Source organism: Oncorhynchus gorbuscha, linkage group LG03 (genome assembly GCF_021184085.1).
Source record: "Oncorhynchus gorbuscha isolate QuinsamMale2020 ecotype Even-year linkage group LG03, OgorEven_v1.0, whole genome shotgun sequence".
Taxonomy (NCBI): domain Eukaryota; kingdom Metazoa; phylum Chordata; class Actinopteri; order Salmoniformes; family Salmonidae; genus Oncorhynchus; species Oncorhynchus gorbuscha.
This window is the reverse complement of record NC_060175.1, coordinates 36920784-36945220: the sequence shown is the minus strand read 5'-3', so window position 1 is coordinate 36945220 and position 24437 is coordinate 36920784. Positions and strand designations below refer to the sequence as shown.

The 24437-nt window shown below is 44.4% G+C and overlaps 1 protein-coding gene across 1 annotated transcript; it reads right to left on the bottom strand.

Annotated features, from left to right (window-relative positions):
* Positions 1–14606: 14606 nt before the first annotated feature.
* Positions 14607–16425, bottom strand: LOC124019977 (olfactory receptor class A-like protein 4). Its single transcript, XM_046335406.1, has 4 exons — positions 16195–16425; positions 15563–15826; positions 15129–15383; positions 14607–14819 (listed from the first exon to the last, which is right to left on the bottom strand). Exons 1-4 carry the CDS (start codon positions 16423–16425, stop codon positions 14607–14609), a joined length of 963 nt encoding a protein of 320 aa, XP_046191362.1.
* Between the last annotated feature and the right edge of the window lie 8012 nt (positions 16426–24437).

The following is a 24437-nucleotide window of genomic DNA, read 5'->3' as shown; positions in this document are numbered from 1 at the left end:
CCCAGTTTGTTATCAAAAGTTTCTTCTAAGAGTAGTTATATTCCAGTATCTGTCTGCAGCATCTAATCCACTGCTAGATGTTTTATTCCAAATATGAACACCCTGTTGGTCATAGATCATAAATACAAATGTGCAAAGCTCATATATTGATTGCTTCCCATCTATTATAGCTACACCTGTATAGACACTCCCTATTTCTGTAGCATTGAACACAAGCCCAACCTCCCACAGAACTACCAATGTCAAATCACCATGGACACCAGATAAATACAAAGTAGTTCCTGCCATACACATTCACCTAAAACCACAGCAAAGGGGTCTTTCCCTAGTTACCCAACCAACCTGTGCTGGGTCAGGTACACTGTACCCACCAGGCACAGACGTCAGTTCAATGTCTAGTTTTGATTTACATTTGGTTGAGTTGTCAACTAACATGAACTCAACATGAAATCAACAGAAAATGTCACCATGTCATTGGATTTAGGTTAAACGTTTGGTGAAAAATGCCCTTATGTTGGTGACTTTTTGCAAATCCAATCAGTTTTCCAAATTGATTCGATGTCACCAGATTGATTTTGGGGTTGAAATTACATGGAAACAACATTGAATCAATCAGTTTTGCCCAGTGGGTATACCCATGGGAATGTCAGTGTTTCAACCTCAGATTTCTGCTACCAAGCTGAGAGTGCATAAAAATGGAACACAAGAGATTAATCAACTAGCCTAATTGAAACATGCTGCCTTAACAGCTATCTAGGTTCATTATAATGCCACACTAGCTCCTCCAGGGACAAATAGAGAGGTGCCTTTGTTTATGGTGCTCAATACGAAGTCCTCACTTAATGATTTCATTCATGAAACAAGACAAGAGATCATCTAAAAAGCATTTCAAATATTGTTTGAACAAAAGCGTTGGACTATGATCTTTGGAGGGGAATTCAGACATTTTTCTCTCCGCACGGATTTTAAGCATGGGGAAACGCATGTGCCAAACAGTTACGCTTTTGGGGTGGAGATCCCAATAACGGAGGTGTGGCAGAGGTGTGTAATAATCATAATGTTTTTAAATCTATGCATGGGTTCTGAATCGGACATGAATATGTATATGTTTTGATGGCTATCTTTCATTGATCTCCATATTCTGAAAGCATTCTCCATAGGCTATACTAGTATTGTGCCAATCAAATTCTAATTAAAGGAATTGCTTTAGATAAATGAACTGAAAAACGAACTGAATGAAAACTCCCCGATAGCCGGAAAAAGTGTCCCAACCAAATATGGTGGATAAATTAAACATCCTACTCGGTCCATTTACAATTGAAAAAAAATGTCACAGTTCCGGTTCTTCAATAGGCACCAATGCATTAGCAACTGGGTCTGGTCTGATTTCTCGCTTCCTCTTCTGTCCCAACTGTCCCCAAAAAGCATTGGAGTCAGAGACAGAAGAGGAAGCAAGACACTTTTTTTCTGGTTCAAAGAAAGTCAATGAACTAAGAAGACCACGAGCAACATCTAGGAGCAACAACGGCTCAGCCGAGAAGTGGTAGGCCACACGAGCTCGCAGAACTAGACCGCAGAGTGCTGAAGCACGTAGCGCATAAACATTGTCTGTCCTTGAGTTGCAACACTCACTACCGCGTTCCTGCCTCTGGAAGCAACATGAGCACAAGAACTGTTCGTCTGGAGCTTCATTAGCAGCCACGCACAAGTCTAAGATCACCATGCGCAATGCCAAGCGTCGCCTGGAGTGGTGTAAAGGGATAAATCACACTTCACTATCTGGCAGTCCGATGGACCAATCTGGGTTTGGCGGAAATCTGGTTTTGGTGGAAAATCATGTCAGTTTATATCCTTGTAAACTATCCATTTAAAGATGGTACAGTGTGTGTTTGAAACAGCATAGCTATGAATTTGTCTGTAGTATTTTTTATATTTTAATACAATGATTTGCAACTTTTGACCTTTTCAGTGGCATGTTGAAAGAGTCATACAGTACTTGAGCATTAGACCTTATTAATACTTATCTGTACTAAATATATTTGGTTTAAAATTATTATCTACACCTGGGGCAATGGACATTTGGGAGAATGGGAATTTACAGAATGTTCAGCTATAAATGTATTGTGTAGATCAAATATGATCTACTGTCAGATAGACTGGAATAATATAGGAAATTCTGTGTGCATTCTTTTTGCAATTCCAGATACAGCCCTGCCATTTGTTGAAAGCAGCCAATCCAATAGTTTCTGAAAATAAGTAATCTCCTGAGCTCTGTGTTCAAATGTATTTTTTTAAGTAGTTGCTTTTTCAGATGTTTTCAAATAGTTTAAAAAATGTAGTTACTTTCTGAGATCTGTATTCAAATAGTTAAAACAATTAGACATTTCTGGGGATCTTTATTGAAATAGTTGTAGTCAGCTCCAAAGTCACTATTTGTTGCCCCCCAAAATTGTTACTTTCGACAAAGCATATTTTAAGATGCACTGTGCAGAAATCGCTCCCCATTTCCTGGTTGCTAAAATTCTAATAGTTATCCTAATTTCAATTCATATGACAAAACATGCAAGTATAGTGTAGACAATCATTGTACAACCTAAACTGCTGTAAAATATATTTAATTAAACGACTATATTGGATTTTCAGCTGTTATAAGCTGGTGTAGAAAACAGAAAGTAAAAAAGTAAAAAATGAAATGTAAGAACAGGAAGCATAGAAACAGAGCACATAGAACATATATATTGCTTTTTAAACTTGTTTTCAATGATAATGACAGATCTGTAACTCACATTTCCATGTTTTTTATTCAACCTCTATTTAACTAGACATTTCAGTTAAGAACAAATTCTAATTTACAATGGCAGCCTAGGAACAGTGGGTTAACTGCCTTGTTCAGGGGTAGAAAGACAGTTTATTACCTTATTAGCTCAGGATTTGATCAAATCAAATCAAATCAAATCAAATTTATTTATATAGCCCTTCGTACATCAGCTGATATCTCAAAGTGCTGTACAGAAACCCAGCCTAAAACCCCAAACAGCAAACAATGCAGGTGTAAAAGCACGGTGGCTAGGAAAAACTCCCTAGAAAGGCCAAAACCTAGGAAGAAACCTAGAGAGGAACCGGGCTATGTGGGGTGGCCAGTCCTCTTCTGGCTGTTGAGATTATAACAGAACATGACCAAGATGTTCAAATGTTCATAAATGACCAGCATGGTCAAATAGCTAACAGTTGAAACTGGAGCAGCAGCACAGTCAGGTGGACTGGGGATTAAGGTAGTCCTGGGGCACGGTCCTAGGGCTCAGGTCCTCCGAGAGAGAGAAAGAAAGAGAGAATATATGTGGGGTGGCCAGTCCTCTTCTGGCTGTGCCGGGTGGAGATTAACAGAACGTGGCCAAGATGTTCAAATGTTCATAAATGACCAGCATGGTTGAATAATAGTAAGAACAGTTGAAACTGGAGGAGCATGGCCAGGTGGACTGGGGACAGCAAGGAGTCCTCATGTCAGGTAGTCCTGGGACATGGTCCTAGGCCAGTTGAAACTGGAGCAGCAGCATGGCCAGGTGGACTGGGGACAACATCATGTCAGGTAGTCCTGGGGCATGGTTCTAGGGCTCAGGTCCTCCGAGAGAGAGAAAGAAAGAGAAGGAGAGTAGAACCTTAGATTTACACAGGACACCGAATAGGACAGGAGAAGTACTCCAGATAAACAAACTGACCCTAGCCCCCCGACACATAAACTACTGCAGCATAAATACTGGAGGCTGAGACAGGAGGGGTCAGGAGACACTGTGGCCCCATCCGAGGACACCCCGGACAGGGCCAAACAGGAAGGATATAACCCCACCCACTTTGCCAAAGCACAGCCCCCACACCACTAGAGGGAAATCTTCAACCACCAACTTACCATCCTGAGACAAGGCCGAGTATAGCCCACAAAGATCTCCGACACGGTACAACCCAAGGGGGGAACCCAGACAGGCCGACCACAACAGTGAATCAACCCCCCCAGGTGACGCATCCCCCCCCAGGGACGGCACGAGATCTAACAACCTTTTGGTTACTGGCCCAATGCTCTAACCACTCTAACCACCTGCCGCCCCAGGTGTATTTGGTCAATCCAAAAAGTTACATTTTGCAGCTAATTCTAGATTATATATATTAAGATTAATTTTTTACACCTTTATTTTACTAGGCAAGTCAGTTAAGAACAAATTCTTATTTTCAATGACGGCCTAGGAACAGTGGGTTAACTGTCTGTTCAGGGGCAGAACGACAGATTTGTACCTTGTCAGCTCGGGGATTTGAAAATGCAACCTTTTGGTTCCTAGTCCAACGCTCTAACCATGAGGCTACGCTTCCGCCCTCATATCTGATAGTCCACAACCATGTGCTAATGATCATACAGTGCCTAGTGAAAGTCTACACAACCCTTGCACAGTCTTTTCAAGTATTGTAGTGGCAGCATAATGTTTGGGTACATTTGTCATCAGCAAACCCAGGTGAAAAGTTAGAAGAAAACTTGAAGTAGTCTTCTGAAAATATAACCCTGGGATAAGAGTTTTATTTTTCAGCGGGTCAATTACACAAATGTTTATCCCAAAGACACACCAGAAATTCTTTCCAAGAGGTGGTGAGCAATGTTCCCTCTAAATTGCTGGCGTGCAGCTCCCCCTGGATTGCCAGAGAAGAAATATCAGCACTCACAGAGAAGCACGAGATTGAACTTCACTCAATTTTCTAGAGTTTTCAACATTAGTTCACTCTATCAATGTTTCCCTTTACCGTGGGAATTGTGATCGAATCAACGTTACATTAGCCCATGTCGATGCTACAAAACTAACTATAGGCTACAATATATTTTGTTGTAGGCAGAACGCATCCGAGTAGGATTGAATTGACAAACACGACTCGGGCTCGCAACGCACTCTACACAAACCGACCCGTGCGGCATAATCGATGCGGTTGCAGTAGGCCTATATGCAAATAGACAGTGGTGTAAAGTACTTAAGGAAAAATACTTTAAAGTACTACTTAAGTAGTTTTTCGTGGTACCTGTACTTTACTTTACTATTCATATTTTTGACAACTACATTCCTAAATAAAATAATGTACTTTTAATTTTACATACATTTTCCCTGACACTCAAAAGTACTCATTACATTTGGAATGTTTAGCGGGACAGGAAAATGGTCCAATTTATGCACTTATCAAGAAAACATCCCCGGTCATCATACTGCCTCTGATCTGGCTCACTAAATTTGCATGCTTAGTTTGTAAATTATGTCTGAGTGTTGGAGTGTGCCCCTGGCTATCCATACATTAAAATAACAAGAAAATGGTGCCATCTGATTTGCTTAATAAAAGGAATTTTAAATTATTTATACTTTTACTTTTGATACTTAACTATATTTTAGCAATAACATTTACTTTTGATACTTAGGTATATTTAAAACCAAATACTTTTAGACTTTTACTGAAGTAGTATTTTACTGGGTATCTTTCACTTTTACTTGAGTTATCTTTCCTTTAACTCAAGTATGACAATTGGCTAAAGCTAACTCTCTCTCCTCTGCTCTCATCCTTCTAGACCTATCGGCTGCCTTCGATACTGTGAACCATCAGATCCTCCTCTCCACCCTCTCCGAGTTGGGCATCTCCGGCGCGGCCCACGCTTGGATTGCGTCCTACCTGACAGGTCGCTCCTACCAGGTGGCGTGGCGAGAATCTGTCTCCTCACCACGCGCTCTCACCACTGGTGTCCCCCAGGGCTCTGTTCTAGGCCCTCTCCTATTCTCGCTATACACCAAGTCACTTGGCTCTGTCATAACCTCACATGGTCTCTCCTATCATTGCTATGCAGATGACACACAATTAATCTTCTCCTTTCCCCCTTCTGATGACCAGGTGGCGAATCGCATCTCTGCATGTCTGGCAGACATATCAGTGTGGATGACGGATCACCACCTCAAGCTGAACTTCGGCAAGACGGAGCTGCTCTTCCTCCCGGGGAAGGACTGCCCGTTCCATGATCTCGCCATCACGGTTGACAACTCCATTGTGTCCTCCTCCCAGAGCGCTAAGAACCTTGGCGTGATCCTGGACAACAAACTGTCGTTCTCAACTAACATCAAGGCGGTGGCCCGTTCCTGTAGGTTCATGCTCTACAACATCCGCAGAGTACGACCCTGCCTCACACAGGAAGCGGCGCAGGTCCTAATCCAGGCACTTGTCATCTCCCGTCTGGATTACTGCAACTCGCTGTTGGCTGGGCTCCCTGCCTGTGCCATTAAACCCCTACAACTCATCCAGAACGCCGCAGCCCGTCTAGTGTTCAACCTTCCCAAGTTCTCTCACGTCACCCCGCTCCTCCGCTCTCTCCACTGGCTTCCAGTTGAAGCTCGCATCCGCTACAAGACCATGGTGCTTGCCTACGGAGCTGTGAGGGGAAACCTCAGTACCTCCAGGCTCTGATCAGGCCCTACACCCAAATAAGGGCACTGCGTTCATCCACCTCTGGCCTGCTCGCCTCCCTACCACTGAGGAAGTACAGTTCCCGCTCAGCTCAGTCAAAACTGTTCGCTGCTCTGGCTCCCCAATGGTGGAACAAACTCCCTCACGACACCAGGACAGCGGAGTCAATCACCACCTTCCGGAGACACCTGAAACCCCACCTCTTTAAGGAATACCTAGGATAGGATAAAGTAATCCTTCTCACCCCCTCCCCCCTTAAAATATTTAGATGCACTATTGTAAAGTGGTTGTTCCACTGGATGTCATAAGGTGAATGCACCAATTTGTAAGTCGCTCTGGATAAGAGCGTCTGCTAAATGACTTAAATGTAATGTAAATGTAAATGTAAATGGGTACTTTTTCCACCACTGCAAATAGAACACTGCCATATATATATATATATATATTCACTTTGAACTGGACTGTTTTTACAGAACGAGCTTGTCTTGAGATCAAAGCTAAAGCTACATGTAGCGCAGTGTACACATTCGTTCATATCCTTTGCTAGTGAGTGAGTTATTTGCCCAGTTATACTGTATATAATTTGTAATCAGCAATGGGGGGGTGATTGCTTCCTACAAGAGCACAAAACATGTGCATTTCTAGACGTCTTTGAAAAGCGAGTCAGTTAAAAAATCTCTTAAGGATCCTTTTTTTACATTTTCGCTTAAAATGACATACTCAAATCTAACTAGGCGCAATTTAGATTTTGTCCACTATGAGAGAGAAAAACAGTAGTTGAACAGTTTTGAAAATATTAATTTCTTCAAAAATGAAGGAGAAGCAAGAGAGAGCTAGCTACATTTAATTGTTTTTCCACTTTCACTTACTTAGCTAGTGAATGCAGCTAGCTAGTTTAGCCTGCTCAAACATCCGACTCAAACGGAGAGGGATTCTATGGTACCTAACTGGCTATGGCTATCCAACACTGGAACTCAAGTCAAGGTAGCTTAAGGGTTTTATTAATTTAATTCCACCGGTGTTATCGATTTAAAGCCATCTGAGTCAGTTCTCCGTACTCATCCTGAGAAGTGTGTTAGAGTTCCAGTACAAGTGATGCCAGCTCTATGCACCAGGTCTCAGGTACGCCCTCCCAGCCCAGTACGTCCTCTGCTAGCTCCCCGCACTCACCGTGCGGAGTATGTCATCGTTCCAACACCATCTGTGCCAGCTCTACGCACCAGGTCTCCAGTGTGCCTCCACAGCCCAGTACGTCCTGTGCCTGCTCCTCGCACTCTCCCTCAAGTGCATGTCCCCAGTCAGGTACGTCCTTTGCTTGCTCCACGCACTCTCTTTGAAGTGCATGTTCCAGTCAGGTACGTCCTGTGCCTGCTCCTCGCACTCTCCCTCAAGTGTGCCTTCTCTGTCCAGGACGTCCTGTGCCTGCTCCCCGCACTCGCCCTGAAGTGCGTGTCACTAGTCCAGTGCCACCTGTACCGGCCCCACGCGTCAGGCCTCCAGTGCGCCGTCCCAGTCCAGTACATCCTGTGCCTGCTCTTCGCGCTCGCCCTGAGGTGCGTGTCACCAGACCAGTACCACGCACCAGGCTTCCTGCGACGATCCCCAGTCCAGAGCTTCCGGCGACAGATCCCAGTCCGGAGCTTCTAGCGACAGTTCCCAGCCCAGAGCTTCCGGCGACAGTTCCTAGCCCAGAGCTTCCGGCAACAGTTCCACAGTCCGGCACCTCCGGCGACGGTTCCACAGTCTGGAACCTCTTGAGATGGTCCACAGTCCAGAACCTCCTGAGACGGTCCACAGTCCAGAACCTCCTGAGACGGTCCACAGCCCGGAACCTCCTGAGACGGTCCACGGTCCGGAACCTCCTGAGACGGTCCACGGTCTGGAACTTCCTGAGACGGTCCACGGTCCGGAACCTCCTGCGACGGTCAATGTTCCGGAACCTCCAGTTCTATGGCCGGAGCCTTCCCTTGCACCGATGCCCAGTTTGAGCACGCCTCCTGCTCCAAGGCCGGAGTCTTCCTCAGCGGAGGTGCCCAGTCCAGTTACGGCGCCCGGTTCCGCTCCATGGCAGGAGCCTTCCCCTGCGCCGATGCCCAGTCCGAGCACAGTGTCCAGACCAGCTCCAAGACAGGAGCCTTCTTCTGCAGCGAGGCCCAATCCAGGTACAGTGTTAAGCCTGGATCCATGGCTGGATCCGCGGGATGAGAGGGTTCTTCGGCCCGCACCAGAGCCACAACCAAAGATGGTGGATCTGAGAGCTGAGCTGGTTCTTCGTTCCGCACCAGAGCCGCCCCTGATGCTGGCGGATTCTGGGATGAGCGGATACTTCGTCCCGCACCAGATATTATAGTCCTTCTCTTTTAGCCAGGTAAATACTGATTGTCTATTCTTATTTTCTGCTAACCGTTACAATTATAACTGGCTATACTTATTTCACCAATTACCATAATGAGAGAAACAAGTTTCAATTCTATTTATCATAATATATGTTTGTAAATGTACCATTAAAAATTAACATGATGATTGAGTGTCTATATAGCTGTACCATGATATTTGCATTGCTACTAAGTAAACCTCCAATTTGTCCCCACTTTTCCACTCGCTAAAACCCAGGTGTGTAAAACAGGTGTGTAAAATAAACTGGCAGTTCTTGGAATTCTCGGTCCTTGTTCAGGGCGGTGTTCGGCGGTCGAAGTCACCGACCTTCTGGCCATCACTGATCCATTTTTCATTTTCCATTGGTTTTGTCTTGTCTTCCTTCAAACATGGTTCCAATCCCATCAATTATATGTTCTGTATTTAACCATCTGTTTCCACTAATGTCTTTGTCGGAGATCGTTTTATTGTATGTTATGTGCAAGTCATGTGTCGGTGTGCGACAGGTTTTGTACCCACTTATATATATTTTTTGTATATTTTGGTTTTTGGAGTTTTATGAGCACTTATTAAACGACTCCATTTATACCAAGTTTGTTTTCCTGCTCCTGACTTCCCTGCCACCGACACGCACCCTTTACAGAATCACCAACCATAAATATGGAGTCAGCAGGAGAGGGTACCATGGCCATTGAGGTGGAGGAGCGCGTCCAGGAGCATGCAGTTAGGCTCTACCATTTTGGCGATGCCATGGATCGCGTTGTCCAGACAATGGACCGCTGGAAGAGACAGGGAGTTCTTCCAGCGCCTCCACCAGCACATCCGGGGTCTCCCCTGAGCGCCCCTTTCCCGCCTGAACCCAGTGGGATCTGTCTCTACTTGCCCCAGGAGTACGACGGGAGGGCTGCGAACTGCCAGAGGTTCTTGTTGCAGTTAAATCTCTATATGGCCACCGTCCACCCGGCTCCATCGAACCGTGAAAGGGTGTCCGCCCTCATCTCGTGCATCACCAGGAGAGCCCTGGAGTGGGCCAACGCCGTGTGGAGAGAGGGAGATGTGGTGTTGGACCAGTTTGAGGAGTTCACCCGCCATTTCCAGGCAGTCTTTGACCACCCGCCCTAGGGTAGAGCAGCGGGTGAGCGCCTCTACCATCTGAGGCAGAAGACAAGGAGCGCCCAGGAGTTCGCCCTGGAGTTCGCCCTGGAGTTTAGGACTCTGGCTGCCGGCGCGGGATGGAACAACAGGGCCCTGATCGACCATTGCCGCTGCAGTCTGCGCGAGGGCGTACGTCGGGAGCTGGTCTGCAGAGACACCACCTTCATGTTTGACCAGCTGGTGGACCTGTCCATCCGGCTGGACAACCTGCTGGCTACTCGCAGTCTTTCAGATCAGGGTCTGGTGGTTCCATCTTCCCACACTCCCTCTCCGATACCCATGGAGCTGGGAGGGGCGGTGAGCAGGGAGACTGGAGGGGGTTCACGCTCGTGTACCCTCTGTGGCCGCAGAGGTCACACTGCCAGTCAGTGCCGGGTTGGTTCCTCTGGGATGCGAGGCAGCAGGCAGGGCGCTCTGGCGTCACCCCAGGTGAGCCAGCACAACTCTCACCCAGATTCTTCTGTTGTTCATATGTTTGTATCTGTCACGTTCCCTGAGTTTTCCTCCCATTCCCAGCATAAGGCGCTCGTCGATTCAGGCGCGGCTGGGAATTTTATTGATAGAGCTTTAGCCTATAGTTTAGGGATCCCCATCATTCCTGTGGATGTGCCCTTCAACCGTTCATGCCATAGATAGTCGACCATTAGGGTCAGGGTTGATTAGGGAGGCCACTGTGCCTTTGGTCATGGAGACCCAGGGGGATCATACGGAGAGAATTAGTCTCTTCTTCATTGACTCTCCTGTGTTTCCCGTGGTGCTGGGCCTACCCTGGCTAACTTATCATAACCCCACTGTTTATTGGCCACAGAGGGATCTCACAAGGTGGTTGCGAGAGTGCTCAGGTAGGTGTTTAGGGCTTTCCGTTGGTGCTCCAATGGTGGAAAGTCCAGACCAGGTCTCCACCGTGCACACCCCCTGAATATGCCGATTTGGCTCTCGCCTTCTCCAAACAGGTGACTCAATTACTACCTCATCGACCGGGCGATTGTGCGATAGACCTCCTGGTAGACGCTGCACTTCCAAGGAGTCACGTGTATCCCCTCTCAAAGGCAGAGACAGAGGCTATGGGAACATATGTCTCCAAATCCCTGCGTCAGCGGTACATTAGGTCCTCCACTTCACCCGCATCCTCAAGTTTATTATTTTTTTGAAGAAGGAGGGGGTCTGTGCCCTTGTATTCACTATCAGGGTATGAATCAGATCACTGTGAGGTATGGTTACCCACTACCGCTCATAGCCACAGCGATAGAGACAATGCACGAGGCGTGCTTCTTCACAAACTAGATCTCATTAGTGCTCACAACCTGGTGCGTACCCGAGAGGGAGACAAGTGGAAGATGGCTTTCAGTACCACCTCTGGGCACTATGAGTACCTCACCATGCCGTACGGGTTGATGAATGCGCCATCAGTCTTCCAAGCCTTTGTAGACAAGATTTTCAGGGACCTGAACGGGCAGGGTGTAGTGGTGTATATTGATGACATTTTGATATACTCATCTACACATGCTGAGCATGTGTCCAAGGTGCGCAGAGTGCTTGGTTGCCTGTTGGAGCATGACCTGTACGGCAAGGCTGAGAAATGTATTTTCTTCCAACAGTCCGTCTCCTTCCTAGGGTATCGCATTTCCACTTCAGGGGTGGTGACCGCATTGCAGCCGGGCGTAATTGGCTGACTACCACCACGGTAAATGATGTGCAGCAGTTCTTAGGGTTTGCCAACTATTACCGGAGGTTTATCCGGGGTTTTGGTCAGGTGACGGCTCCCATTACCTCACTGCTGAAGGGGTGCTAATTTGATGTGGCTCTCTGCACTTTCACCAGATGTTTGTTTGAGACAATGCATTTCTGAACATAACACACCAATTTCAAATTAGGTTTTGGACATAAAGATGAACTTTATCGAACAAAACACACATTTATTGTGTAACATGAAGTCATGTGAGTGCCATCTGATGAAGATCATCAAAGGTGAGTGATTAATTTAATTGCTATTTCTGACTTTTATGAGGGCTCTCCTTGGCTGGAAAATGTCTTTATGGTTTTCTGTGACTAGGTGCTGACCTAACATAATCGTTTGGTGTGCTTTCGCCGTAAAGCCTATTTGAAATCAGACACTGTGGCTGAATTTACAAGAAGTTGATCTTTAAAATGGTGTTAAATACTTGTATGTTTGAGGAATTTTAATTATGGGATTTCTGTTGTTTTGAATTTGGTGCCCTGCAATTTCACTGACTTTTGGCGAGGTGGGACCCAAGCTTCCCACATATCCCAGAGAGGTTAACCCTTTGTTTCCCCTCATGTCCTTGTCGGAGATTGTTTTATTGTATGTTATGTGCAGGGTTTTGAACCCACTTATATTATTATTTTTTGAATATTTTGGTTTTTGGAGTTTTATGAGCACTTATTAAACAACTCCGTTTGTACTAAGTTAGTTTTCCTGCACCTGACCTCCCTGCCACCGACACGCACCCTTTTCACAGAAATACAGTGTAGACATTATTAATGTTGTAAATGACTATTGTAGCTGGAAATGGCAGATTTTTTATGGAATATCTACATAGGTGTACAGAGGCCCATTATCAGCAACCATCACTCCTGTGTTCCAATGGCACTTTGTGTTAGCTAATCCAAGTTTATCATCTTAAAGGACAATTGATCATTAGAAAACCCTTTTGCAATTATGAAACAGCTGAAAACTTTTGTTCTGATTAAATAAGTAATAAAACTGGCCGCCTTTAGACTAGTTGAGTATCTGGAGCATCAGCATTTGTGGGTTCGATTAGAGGTTCAAAATGGCCAGAAACAAAGAACTTCCTTCTGAAACTCGTCAGTCTATTCTTTTTCTTAGAAATTAGGCTATTCTATGAGAGAAATTGCCAAGAAACTGAAGATCTCATATAACGCTGTGTGCTACTCCCTTCACAGAACAGCGCAAACTGGCCCAACCCGAATAGAAAGAGAAGTGGGAGGCCCCATTGCACAACTGAGCAAGAGGACAAGAACATTAGAGTGTCTAGTTTTTATTTTACCTTTATTTTACTAGTCCAATGCTCTAACCACTAGGCTACCCTGAGAAACAGACTCCTCACAAGTCATCAACTGGCAGCTTCATTAAATAGTACCCGCAAAACACCACTCTCAACATCAACAGTAAAGAGGTGATTCCGGGATTCTGGCCTTCTAGGAAAGAAGGCAAAATAAACTGTTTTCTCTATTCAGTAGGAGAGAGGTAATACAAGTAGAGGAGAGAGTTCAAGCAAATATTTAAAAAACATGTAACTGAATGAATGAATGAGTACGACTTTGTATGGAATAATTAAATAACCAGTGCTTGCCTTCCCCTCATTCTGTTTTTAAATGTCCACATATATATACAAATCCTGTATAAATAAGTAATAACCAAAAAAATACTTTAGACCATTTAAAGTGATGGAATGTTTAAGATCTGGAGTGTTGAAATATTGTGATAAGTTCTCACATTCTGCAAAGACAGATCCTGTTGGACTGTTCACTCCCTCTCAATGAGCTTCATGTAGAGGAGCCTCTGGCATAGAGGCTCAGAGATGGAGAGATGGTACAAATAAAGGCCTTTATTTTGACTGTTTTTTAAAGAGCAAACAAGACAGAACATGTAACAACAACTATGTATAGATAGGAGTGCCCTTTCACGTACAGTCTATACATCAAAAACATTCTGTCGCTCACAAAAGAGCAGGTTTCCAGAAATAAATTGTGTTCATGTAATCTCACTGACAAACAAACAGTGGTCTTCCTCAGTGATCAATACATTCTTAGAAATTGTCATAAAATAATAAATGAATGGGTTTGACTCTCATAGCACCATGTTAAAACAGTCTGCCTAAGAGGATCAAAATGGTTGCCAATGGTTAAACTGATGATGACCTGAGGCCAAAACGTTTGTGTTTTGTTTTCACTTTCATTTATGCACTTTTTTGCACTCTGAGTGCAGTGGTGGTTCTAGACCATTTCAACTGGGGGGCCAAGCTGGGGCCAGTTGTACTGTTAGAGGGGCAAGTTACATTAGACGTTATTGTTGACATCGTTTCCTTCACTGCATTGCAGGCATTAGCAGGCAGAAGACCATGTTCATAATCATCATCGTTGCCACTGTCTAATAATGGATGTAAAAAAAGAATTATAGCAAAAATGAGTTACTGTATGTAAAAATTAATTCATAATCCACATTTAGGGGGCGACAAGGGGGTCCAAAATTGTTGTCACAGGGGCACTGGAACACCCCCCTAAAGCCCCGCCCCCCCCAGAACCGCCACTGGCACCATGATGTTTTAATAACCATTCAAGCCTCGGGATCTGGATGTTTAATTTTTTCGACAGTGTGCGAGCCTCCATCTCTCCCAGTATTCTTATTTTGACTCCTAGACACATGGAAAATATACTGCTCAGTTAGTAGTAGGTACCTTAATCTTTTAGTAGATGACCTCATCATTTTTGCCAATGGTTAGAGGAATACCAACAAACATGTAAGTCTACTTTATTATTAGGCTATGTGAAGGGAAGTATAATCTTTTTCCACTGGCTTCCCCATAATGTCAGTTGCAGTGTGATTCAGGGTGTTGGATCTGTCAGTGAGTAAGAAAAGACTTAACGACAGCACGCAGCCGCCGGTGACCCACTGCCAGCACGATGGGTGAAATGGCGATGAAGATGCTGTTGGCAAAGCGAGCTATTATCGGGAGAAACCTGTCTGAAGATCCTTTATTGTAGTTTAAGTAGTTGATAGAGATGATGCTAGTTCCCCAAGACACAATGAAGAGGATGGTGAGGGCTAGAATCACCTGGCGAGAGAGGGAAGGTAAGGAAAGAAAATACTGTGAAACTATTTACCTTTTTTCGTCCTCTCTTAGCACGACGGACATAAAAGATACACACGCATTCTCTATAAAAACACTGTTTATTGAAAACACACCAGGATCATTAACACCTTAGTAATCCAAAAGCTATTTTTTTGCCACATTCCTCATTTTTTATGACAATAACAATGTTACCGGTCCAAATCACATGTTGTACTTCTTTCCATCCACAATAACCAGGCGGCAGGCCACACACAACAAGACATCATTCTGAATCATTCCAGTCTCTCTCACCTTGGCAGCCCGTCTCTCAGCCGGTATCCTCTTGATGACGGGCGCGTCCTGGGTCATGTGTGCTGGGTTGTTGGTCCTGCCGTGGGTGTAGAGTGTGTAGAGGGAGCCCAGGTTGGTGATGGCCATCAGGATGATAGGCAGGATCTCGTGGATCACCATGGAGGTGGTGGTGTAGGTCAGGGTATTGTAGCTGGAGGGGAAGTTCCACACACAGCCCAGCAGGGGGCGTGTGGTGCTGCTGACCAAAATCAAGGTCTGGAGGGGAAGAGAGAAAAGGGTAGAGGAGACAGAGGACAGCAGAGAGGAGAGGAAATGAGGGGAGATGGGGAGGGGGGAGATAAGGAGGAGAAGGTTTTCTAGACAGTTTCCCATAACTTAAATAATACACATCACCTATTGTCTACCTCTGTGCTTCTATTATATCAGGGTCCTACCTCTGTGCTGTTCTTGTTCCCCTTGGTAGAGTAGATGTGTGCAGGTATAGCATAAATCAGGTTGAGATACCAGATGAGGCCCAGGCTAATCAGAAGGGTCTTGGGGGGCCTGCGGGGCCCGTGAACAGTCCGTGAGGGAGGGGCCACGCGCCTCAGTGTCTGGAAGTGGAAAGCACTGAGGAAGAGTGTTGACCACACGTTGACTGAGCGAAGCCACACCCACACCCCCATCAGGACGTGACACCTGTCTCTGGAAGAGTTCAGCTAGAGAGAGAGCTGGGTGTGAGGTTTTATGTGTGTGTACACTATAGTGCCGACCTGAACAATGCTCTTATCAGTAAGTATGGCATGGTATATTGTCAGATTGTTTTCTTTTCACATGGCATATCTCTAGTTACAGACCACACCACCCTCCATAACCCTTGCATTTTAAACTACCATTCCTCAAAGACCAGCTCAAATCCCTCCAATATCTCAAATGACAAATTACAACCCTTTTACTTTGAGCCCAAACCACACACTTTCCATACTTGCCTCCCCATTGGCTCAAGCACCCACATACAGCCCTCATTCTTCATGGCACCCCCTACCACAGTGCCCGACCCCAGTAACAGTCGCATCCAGCTCCTTACCTCCAGCCCCAGGTCAGACATGACCAGCAGGATATTCCTCAGCAGAGAAATGAGCAGGTTGGAGAGGGCCATGTTTATCAGGATGATGTCTGAGTTACGTCCTCCACTGGGGTCTTTGAATACGCTCTCACTAATTACGCCAACCACCGTGGCGTTACCCACAATACCCAGCAGGACCAAGATTATGTAGAGGGCGTTCTGGAAGGGATACCAGTTGACACCGAGACCCATCTCCACTGGCTTCATATCTCTCAACTCCGGCATTGGGGTCTCCATCTCAGCTACTGAATTAGAGTTAGAGTTCTGGGTAGAATACTCTTCAGTCTCTTTGGATCCTAATCCAGGGCCCTGTTTTCCCAGTTTCTTCTAAGAGTAGTTATATTCCAGTATCTCTCTGCAGCCTCAAATCCACTGCTAGATGTTTTATTCCAAATATGAACAACTCTTGGTCATAGATACAAATGCACAGCAAAATAGATATTGATTGCTGCCCATCTATTATAGGTACACTTTCATAACCACTCACTCTTTCTGTAGCATTGAACACAAGCCCAACCTCCCACAGAACTACCAATGCAAAATCACCATGGACACCAGACAAATACAAAGTAGTTCCTACCATACCCATCCACCTAAAATCACAGCAAAGGGCATTTCCCTAGTTACCCAACCAATCAATGCTAGACCAGGGGTACACTACACCCATGGGAATGTGGGTGTTTCAGTGTTTAGCTACCAGGAGCTGAGAGTGCATATACACGGAACAGGAGAGATTAATCAGCTAGTCTAATTGAAAAATGCCTCCTTAGCAGCTAGGTTAATTAGGATGCCACACTAGCTTCCCCAGGGAGGAGGGGGGAGGTGTGTTTGGTTTTGGTGCTTAACAGGAAGTAATCACTTGATGCCATTCATAAAACAAGGCAAGGTCATGCAAAAGCATTTTATTTCAAAAATATTGTTCAGACAAAAGCTTTGGACTATGATTTTAGAGCATAGTTTCCCAAATTATAATGTAATACAAGCAATGTACAAAAGTGAAAACATTGGAAAGTATGAATCTGGCTTGTATTTGGTTCATGATGTGCTGTTTCATAGGCCATTTACAGTAACTCTCATAGCTCTTCATTGACAACAGCTATGTTCAACTTGAGTGTTCATCTCTCCTTCCTCTTACCCGCTCGTTCTCCCTCTCAAGTTCACTCCGACGCTCCCTCTCTTTTTCCCTTTCTTTCTCTCCCTTTATCCCTGCGACTCATTTTCTGGTGGTGGTAGAGAGAGATGGTGTGTGAAGGAGAAGAGACACTGCGATGTCGTCTGAAACCAAGACAGATGTTTGTCTCAGAGCTGATGTAACTGACAGTTAGACTTACAGGTTATGTCGTTGTCTTTTGTTTGAATTATTTACGTGTCCGCTGTGCGGGGTAAATGATAATACAAGCGGAACTACGTAGCTAATACTGTTGTAACGGGGATCCTTATTGTAGCAACACACTTTTGGAGGGAAGGCAATCCTGCGCTGCGTTAGCTAAGTTTTCATGTCATCGGGTGTAGTTCATAAAGGTTGAAGAGTGTATGTTAGGATGAAGTGTGAATTCATGCCAGGAATAATAAGTGTGAAGTGTGAGTTCCTCCCTTCTGTATTAAGCAGCCAATGAGGTACTTTTTCCATTATTCATGTGTTTAATCTGAACCCGTTATAACGCCGGTTAAACTGTTATGTATGTAAGCACTTCAGAGTTATACCAAGCTAATACGTCACTCGTAAGATAAGGTTGTAAGAGTGTGCTTAACTGTATTTTTCATTTACTTTATAGTTCTCACGGAAGGTGATAATTCTGACTAAAACTACAGAATAAAGCCGCCAGTTTTTCAATCAAGGAACGGTTGTGCTTGTGGTTACTGAAGGGAGCTACAGTGAGAACTCAATGCTCTTCACGAGCAAGAGAGAAAGAAGAATCTCATCCAGCTGTAAAACGTCTACAAGATTCCCCAATCCTGGTAGACCCTGTCATCTGCCAGATAAGAGTTTTGCACCTACCTGCAACCTAAGAAGAAAATGAATGATGTGAATGATGAATGATGAAACAGAGGCAAACAAGAGCCACGAAAAGGTGAGAGGGTCCGCAGGTTAACTGAAAAGGGCAGAGAACTGCGCGACGAAAGGTGGAAACAGCTCAAACATCGTTTCAGGGTCAGCTATGAGAAGTGGAAGGCTCTGGTAAAGGAAGCAAAACTGTCACTGACAGGCTGTTGCTCTGAAGACCTACTAGAAGATCTCTTAAACAAGATTAGCCATACCTCTACAGAGCTAAACCTTGTCTATGTAAATTTGCGTCAAATCGACATTCCCGACAACGATATACGACGCAGAGTTGATACTTGTGAAGCAGTTACAATGTCTATTATCAAGACTGTAAGGTGTCATTTAAAAGGCAGGGAAGAAGGTCAAAGTAACCAGATAGGGTTGCACTGGAAGGACAGCAATTTCTTGTGCATGTCCGAACTCTCACATAAGTCAAGTCTCAACTATCAGCCCTCAAGTGCTTCCTCCCAGCAACTCAAAGCAACTCAAAGGTCAACTCCAGATGCTCAAGCGTGTCATCTGTCAAGAGACAAGAGGCTGCGGCGGAAGTTGCTGCTAACCAAGCAGCTTTAGAAGTAATGGTTAACCTGTTACTCCTACCCCCTACTTTTTCAAACATTCTGTTAAAAATCGCGCAACATTTCAGCACCCTGCTGCTCATGCCAGGAATATAGTATATGCATATGATTAGTATGTGTGGATAGAAAACACTCAGACGTTTATAAAACTGGTTAAATCACGGCTGTGACTATAACAGAACGTGCATTTCATCGAAAAGCGCAGGAAAAATCTGATCACTGAAAATGGAAATATATATCCATCCGCCACTTCAACCCATTGATAAAGGCGAACCACATTAAATGGGGCTGAGGTTGCAATACCTACAGCTTCCACACGATGTCAACAGTCTTGTCATTTGCCTAGGCATTGTTTCTTGGTCAAACGAAGAAGAGACAAGCCATTTGTTCAGGTCTCCGACCGGATATTTTGGTTGAGATTTACCCGGACGTTATTTCCAGACGTACCCCATATAGAATATACATCGCCTCGTGATCAATTTGATCGCTTATTAACGTGTACTAATACCTAAAGTTGCATTACAAAAGGATTTCGTAGTGTTTTGTGAAAGTCTATCGTCAACTTTTTTAATAAAAAAAAATGACGTTACGTTATAAGACGCTATTTTTTCCCGTTTATCACACAGTCTTCATAGATCGATATCTAGGCTATATATGGACCGATTTAATCGAAAAAAAGACCCAATAGTGATTATGGGACATCTAGGAGTGCCAACAAAGAAGATGGTCAAAGGTAATGAATGTTTTATATTTTATTTGTGCGGTTTGTGTAGCGACGACTATGCTAATTATTTTGTTTACGTCCCCTGCGGGTCTTTTGGGGTGTTACATGCTATCAGATAATAGCTTCTCATGCTTTCGCCGAAAAGCATTTTAAAAATCTGACTTGTTGCCTGGATTCACAACGAGTGTAGCTTTAATTCAATACCCTGCATGTGTATTTTAATGAAAGTTTGAGTTTTAACTAGTACTATTAGCATTTAGCGTAGCACATTTGCATTTCCAGATGTCTAGATGGGACGCCTGCGTGTCAGGTAGGAGCAAGAGGTTAAGCAAGAACGCCAACTAGAAGAGCTTCAGAGACTCGAAGATGAAGATAAGAAGAGGACAGCGGAGCAAGAAGCTGAGGCTGTGAAACGCAGCTGAGAATAAGCTAGGCTGCGAGTCAAGTTAGAGGTAGAAAATTCTGCCAGACGAAGGACGCTAGAAGACAAGCGTAGAGAGTTAGAGCGCCTAGAAGTGCTCAAGAAACTAAATGCTGCCAAGGCGCAAATGCAAGTGTATGAGCAAGATGAAAACTCAGAGGACGAGAAGAGAGAACTACTCTCTAACTGCAAATCTGTGAAAGAAGTCATGCACAGAAGTGGCTCATTTCACAGTCTCTCACCACAACATGTTGTGACAAGCACACAACAAGAAGATGGCACCAAGACCATGTTCAGGTTACTAGTGGAATCAATCAGTGAAAGCCGCCTCCCCATACCAGAACCATTAACAATCAATGGAGAACCACTCTCGTTCACTGACTGGAAGGTCTCTTTTCAGACTCTGAGAGACAGGAGGAACATACCAGCAACTGAGAAGATATATTACTTGAGAAAATATATCGGTGGGCCTGCCAACAAAGCCATTGCAAGTTACTTTATGTTAGGAACAGAGTCAGCCTACTTTGCTGCATGGACCATTCTTGAAGAATGGTACGGAAACAAATTCCTCATCACCAAGTCCTTCAGAGATAAGCTCAATGCATGGCCTAAGATATGATCCAAGGACAGTCTTGAACTTAGCGACCTTGTAGACTTTCTTTGCAGCTTTGAGGCTGCTATGTCTCAGAATAAGGGCCTGGAGGTGCTTAATGACTGTAATGAAAACCAAAAGATCCTCGTTAAACTTCCAGATTGGCTAACTTCAAGATGGAATAGAAAGGTCCTAGACATCTTAGAAGAAACTGAGATCTTTCCAAGCTTCAGTCAGTTTGTGAAGTTTCTCACGAGAGAAGCAAAGATCGCTTGCAATCCTGTGACATCCCTTCATGCTTTGAAACCAAGCGAAGATAGAAAACCTAAGACGCCAAGGATTCAAAGCCCCGGAACAAGGGTATTAGCAACTAACTCTGATGAGAAAGATACTGTTACTAGTTGTGTCTTCTGTGAGAAGTCAGGTCACAGTCTCCACAAATGCTGGAAGTTCATGGATAAGCCCACCGCAGAGCGACAGAAGTTTGTTCAGGATAATAAATTGTGCTTTGGCTGTTTAAGGCCTGGGCATCGCTCGAAAGATTGTGATAACAGGAACACCTGCGACACGTGTCAGAGGAGGCATCCATCCTGCCTGCACGAAGATCGTACTAAAGAACCTGACCTTTATTTCCTGTGTTTTGTATTTAGTTAGTATGGTCAGGGCGTGAGTTGGGTGGGCAGTCTATGTTTGTTTTTCTATGATTTGGGTATTTCTATGTTTCGGCCTAGTATGGTTCTCAATCAGAGGCAGGTGTCATTAGTTGTCTCTGATTGAGAATCATACTTAGGTTGCCTGGGTTTCACTGTGTGTTTGTGGGTGATTGTTCCTTTCTCTGTCTTTGCACCAGATAGGACTGTTTTGAGTTTTCACATTTCTTGTTTTTTTGTAGTCAGTTGTTCATGTGTACCTTAACGTATTAAAAAGAACCATGGACACTTACCACGCCGCGTATTGGTCCTCTGATCCGTTTCGCCTCTCCTCTTCGGAAGAAGAGGAGGAAATTCATTACACAACCATAGCTACACAAGCATTTGTGTAAGAGTATTGATAGATAGCATAGCATTAAGCCTAGAATTCAGCAGGCAACATTTTCACAAAAACAAGAAAAGCATTCAAATAAAATCATTTACCTTTGAAGAACTTCGGATGTTTTCAATGAGGAGACTCTCAGTTAGATAGCAAATGTTCAGTTTTTCCAAAAATATTATTTGTGTAGGAGAAATCACTCCGTTTTGTTCATCACATTTGGCTAAGAAAAACCCCCGAAAATTCAGTCATATCGACAGAAACATGGCAAACGTTGTTTAGAATCAATCTTGAAGGTGTTTTTCACATATCTATTCGATGATAAATCATTCGTGGCAGTTGGGTTTCTCCTCTGAAGCAAATGGAAAAATACACGCAGCTGGAGATTACGCAATAATTTCGACGGAGGACACCAAGCGGGCACCTGGTAAATGTAGTCTCTTATGGTCAATCTTCCAATGATATGCCTACAAATACGTCACAATGCTGCAGACACCTTGGGGAAACGACAGCAAGTGTAGGCTCATTCCTGGCGCATTCACAGCCATATAAGGAGACATTGGAACACAGCGCCTTCAAAATCTGGGGCATTTCCTGTTTGAAATTCCAGCTTGGTTTCGCCTGTAGCATCAGTTCTGTGGCACTCAAATCAAATCAAATCAAATCAAATTTTATTTGTCACATACACATGGTTAGCAGATGTTAATGCGAGTGTAGCGAAATGCTTGTGCTTCTAGTTCCGACAATGCAGTGATAACCAACAAGTAATCTAACTAACAATTCCAAAACTACTGTCTTATACACAGTGTAAGGGGATAAGGAACATGTACATAAGGATATATGAATGAGTGATGGTACAGAGCAGCATACAGTAGATGGTATCGAGTACAGTATATACATATGAGATGAGTGTGTAGACAAAGTAAACAAAGTGGCATAAAAAAAACTCACAGATAATATGTTTGCAGTTTTGGAAACGTCAGAGTGTTTTCTTTCCAAAGCTGTCAAGTATATGCATAGTCGAGCATCTTTTCGTGACAAAATATCTTGTTTAATACGGGAACGTTTTTTTATCCAAAAATTAAAATATTGCCCCCTATATCAAAGAAGTTAACAACACTCGCACCTCCACAATCATTCCAGTATGGGTGTCAACCACAAGTGAGCCAGATCGTGAAGTTCTTGTGTATGCACTTCTTGACACCCAGAGCGATACTACTTTTATCCTTGAAGAGACAACAAAGGCTTCAAGGAATACCATTGTGCCCTGCCAGAAGCTGTCTGGTTTGCAGGTTAGAGGGCTTTAATTGGAGAAGAAAATCCCTCTGCCAACGACCTACTCAAGAGAGTTTATTCCTGCAAACAGAGATCATATTCATACTCCAGAGACTGCAAGAGCATGGTCTCATCTTGAACACATTGCAGAGGAGATTACTCCTCAAAAGAGCTGTGATGTCGGTCTCTTAATTGGCTACAACTGCTCCCAGGCTCTCCTTCCAAGAGAAATTGTGTCTGGTAAGGGAAATCAGCCTTTTGCTCAGAGAACAGATCTTGGCTGGAGCATAGTCGGCTATGGAAATCCATGTATCGACTATGGCGACCCTATTGAAGTGAGTCATCGGGTTATCGTTAGACAGGTGATGCCAAGCCTTCAATCTTCTTCCAACCTCACAAATCAAGTACACAAGAACGAGGATGCCAAAGACCTGGATATGTCTCTGGGTGAACCACACATGGAGAGAGTGCTTGGTGTACTGTGGTGTGTCGCATCAGACGAGTTCCAGTTTAGAGTAGTTGTCAAGGAACGCCCACTCACAAGAAGAGGAGTGTTGTCTACAGTAGCCTCTGTATATGATCCGCTTGGCTTTGTGGCACCCTTTGTCCTGGCAGGGAAGCAGATCTTGCAGCGGATGTGTCGTGACAAAATCAACTGGGATGACCCCCTTCCAGATGACCTACGTTCCCAGTGGGAATTCTGGCTCCAAGGTCTACAAAACTTGTCTGAAGTAAGGATCCAACGAAGCTACTTGCCATCAAGTTTCAAGGAGGTGCAGAGTTATGAGCTCCATCACTTCTCCGACGCTAGTACCTCAGGTTATGGAGAGTGCTCATACCTCAGAACAATCAGCACAGCAGGAGAAGTTCATTGCTCCCTAGTTATGGGGAAGTCGAGAGTCGCCCCTTCCAAGGTTACGACCATACCACAACTGGAACTTTCAGCAGCGGTGGTAGCTGTTCGAACAAGTGACATGCTCAAAAAGGAGCTAGAGATACAAGGTCTACAGGAAGACTCGAAGGTAGTTCTTGGCTACATCAACAATGAAACCAGAAGATTCCACGTCTTTGTAGCTAACCGTATTCAACGCATTAAGCAAAGCACAGATCCCGAACAATGGAGATATGTGACCTCTGACGGGAATCCTGCGGATCATGCTTCCAGAGGTCTCACATCAGAACAGCTCATGGCTTCCAAATGGTTCACAGGTCCAGACTTTCTTTGGCATGAAGAACTTCCCAAAGGACAAGTCAAGAGGGAAGAGTTCTCAGAAAATGATACAGAGCTGAAGAAATCCCTGGTCCATGATACCCAGGCAAAGGAAGAAAGATCATTACTAGATCACCTTCATAAGTTCTCAGACTGGGCAAGAGTGGTAAAAGCTATTTCCAGGCTCAAACGACGTGTCAAGGAAGCCATAGGCTTAAATTTGAGGTCCAGTGAAGCTACAAGCATAGAAGAAAGGAGAGAGGCAGAGCTCACCATTATAAAGATGGTTCAAGAAACAGCCTTCTCCCATGAGATACACAACCTTAGGCAC

Coding starts and splice junctions, on each gene's coding strand:
- LOC124019977 (XM_046335406.1), bottom strand. CDS start 16,425: ATGGGTCTCGGTGTCAACTGGTATCCCTTCCAGAACGCCCTCTACATA. Junction 15,384..15,562: donor GGAACAAGAACAGCACAGAG/GTAGGACCCTGA, acceptor CTTCCCCTCCAG/ACCTTGATTTTGGTCAGCAG. Junction 14,820..15,128: donor CTGAGAGACGGGCTGCCAAG/GTGAGAGAGACT, acceptor CTCTCTCGCCAG/GTGATTCTAGCCCTCACCAT.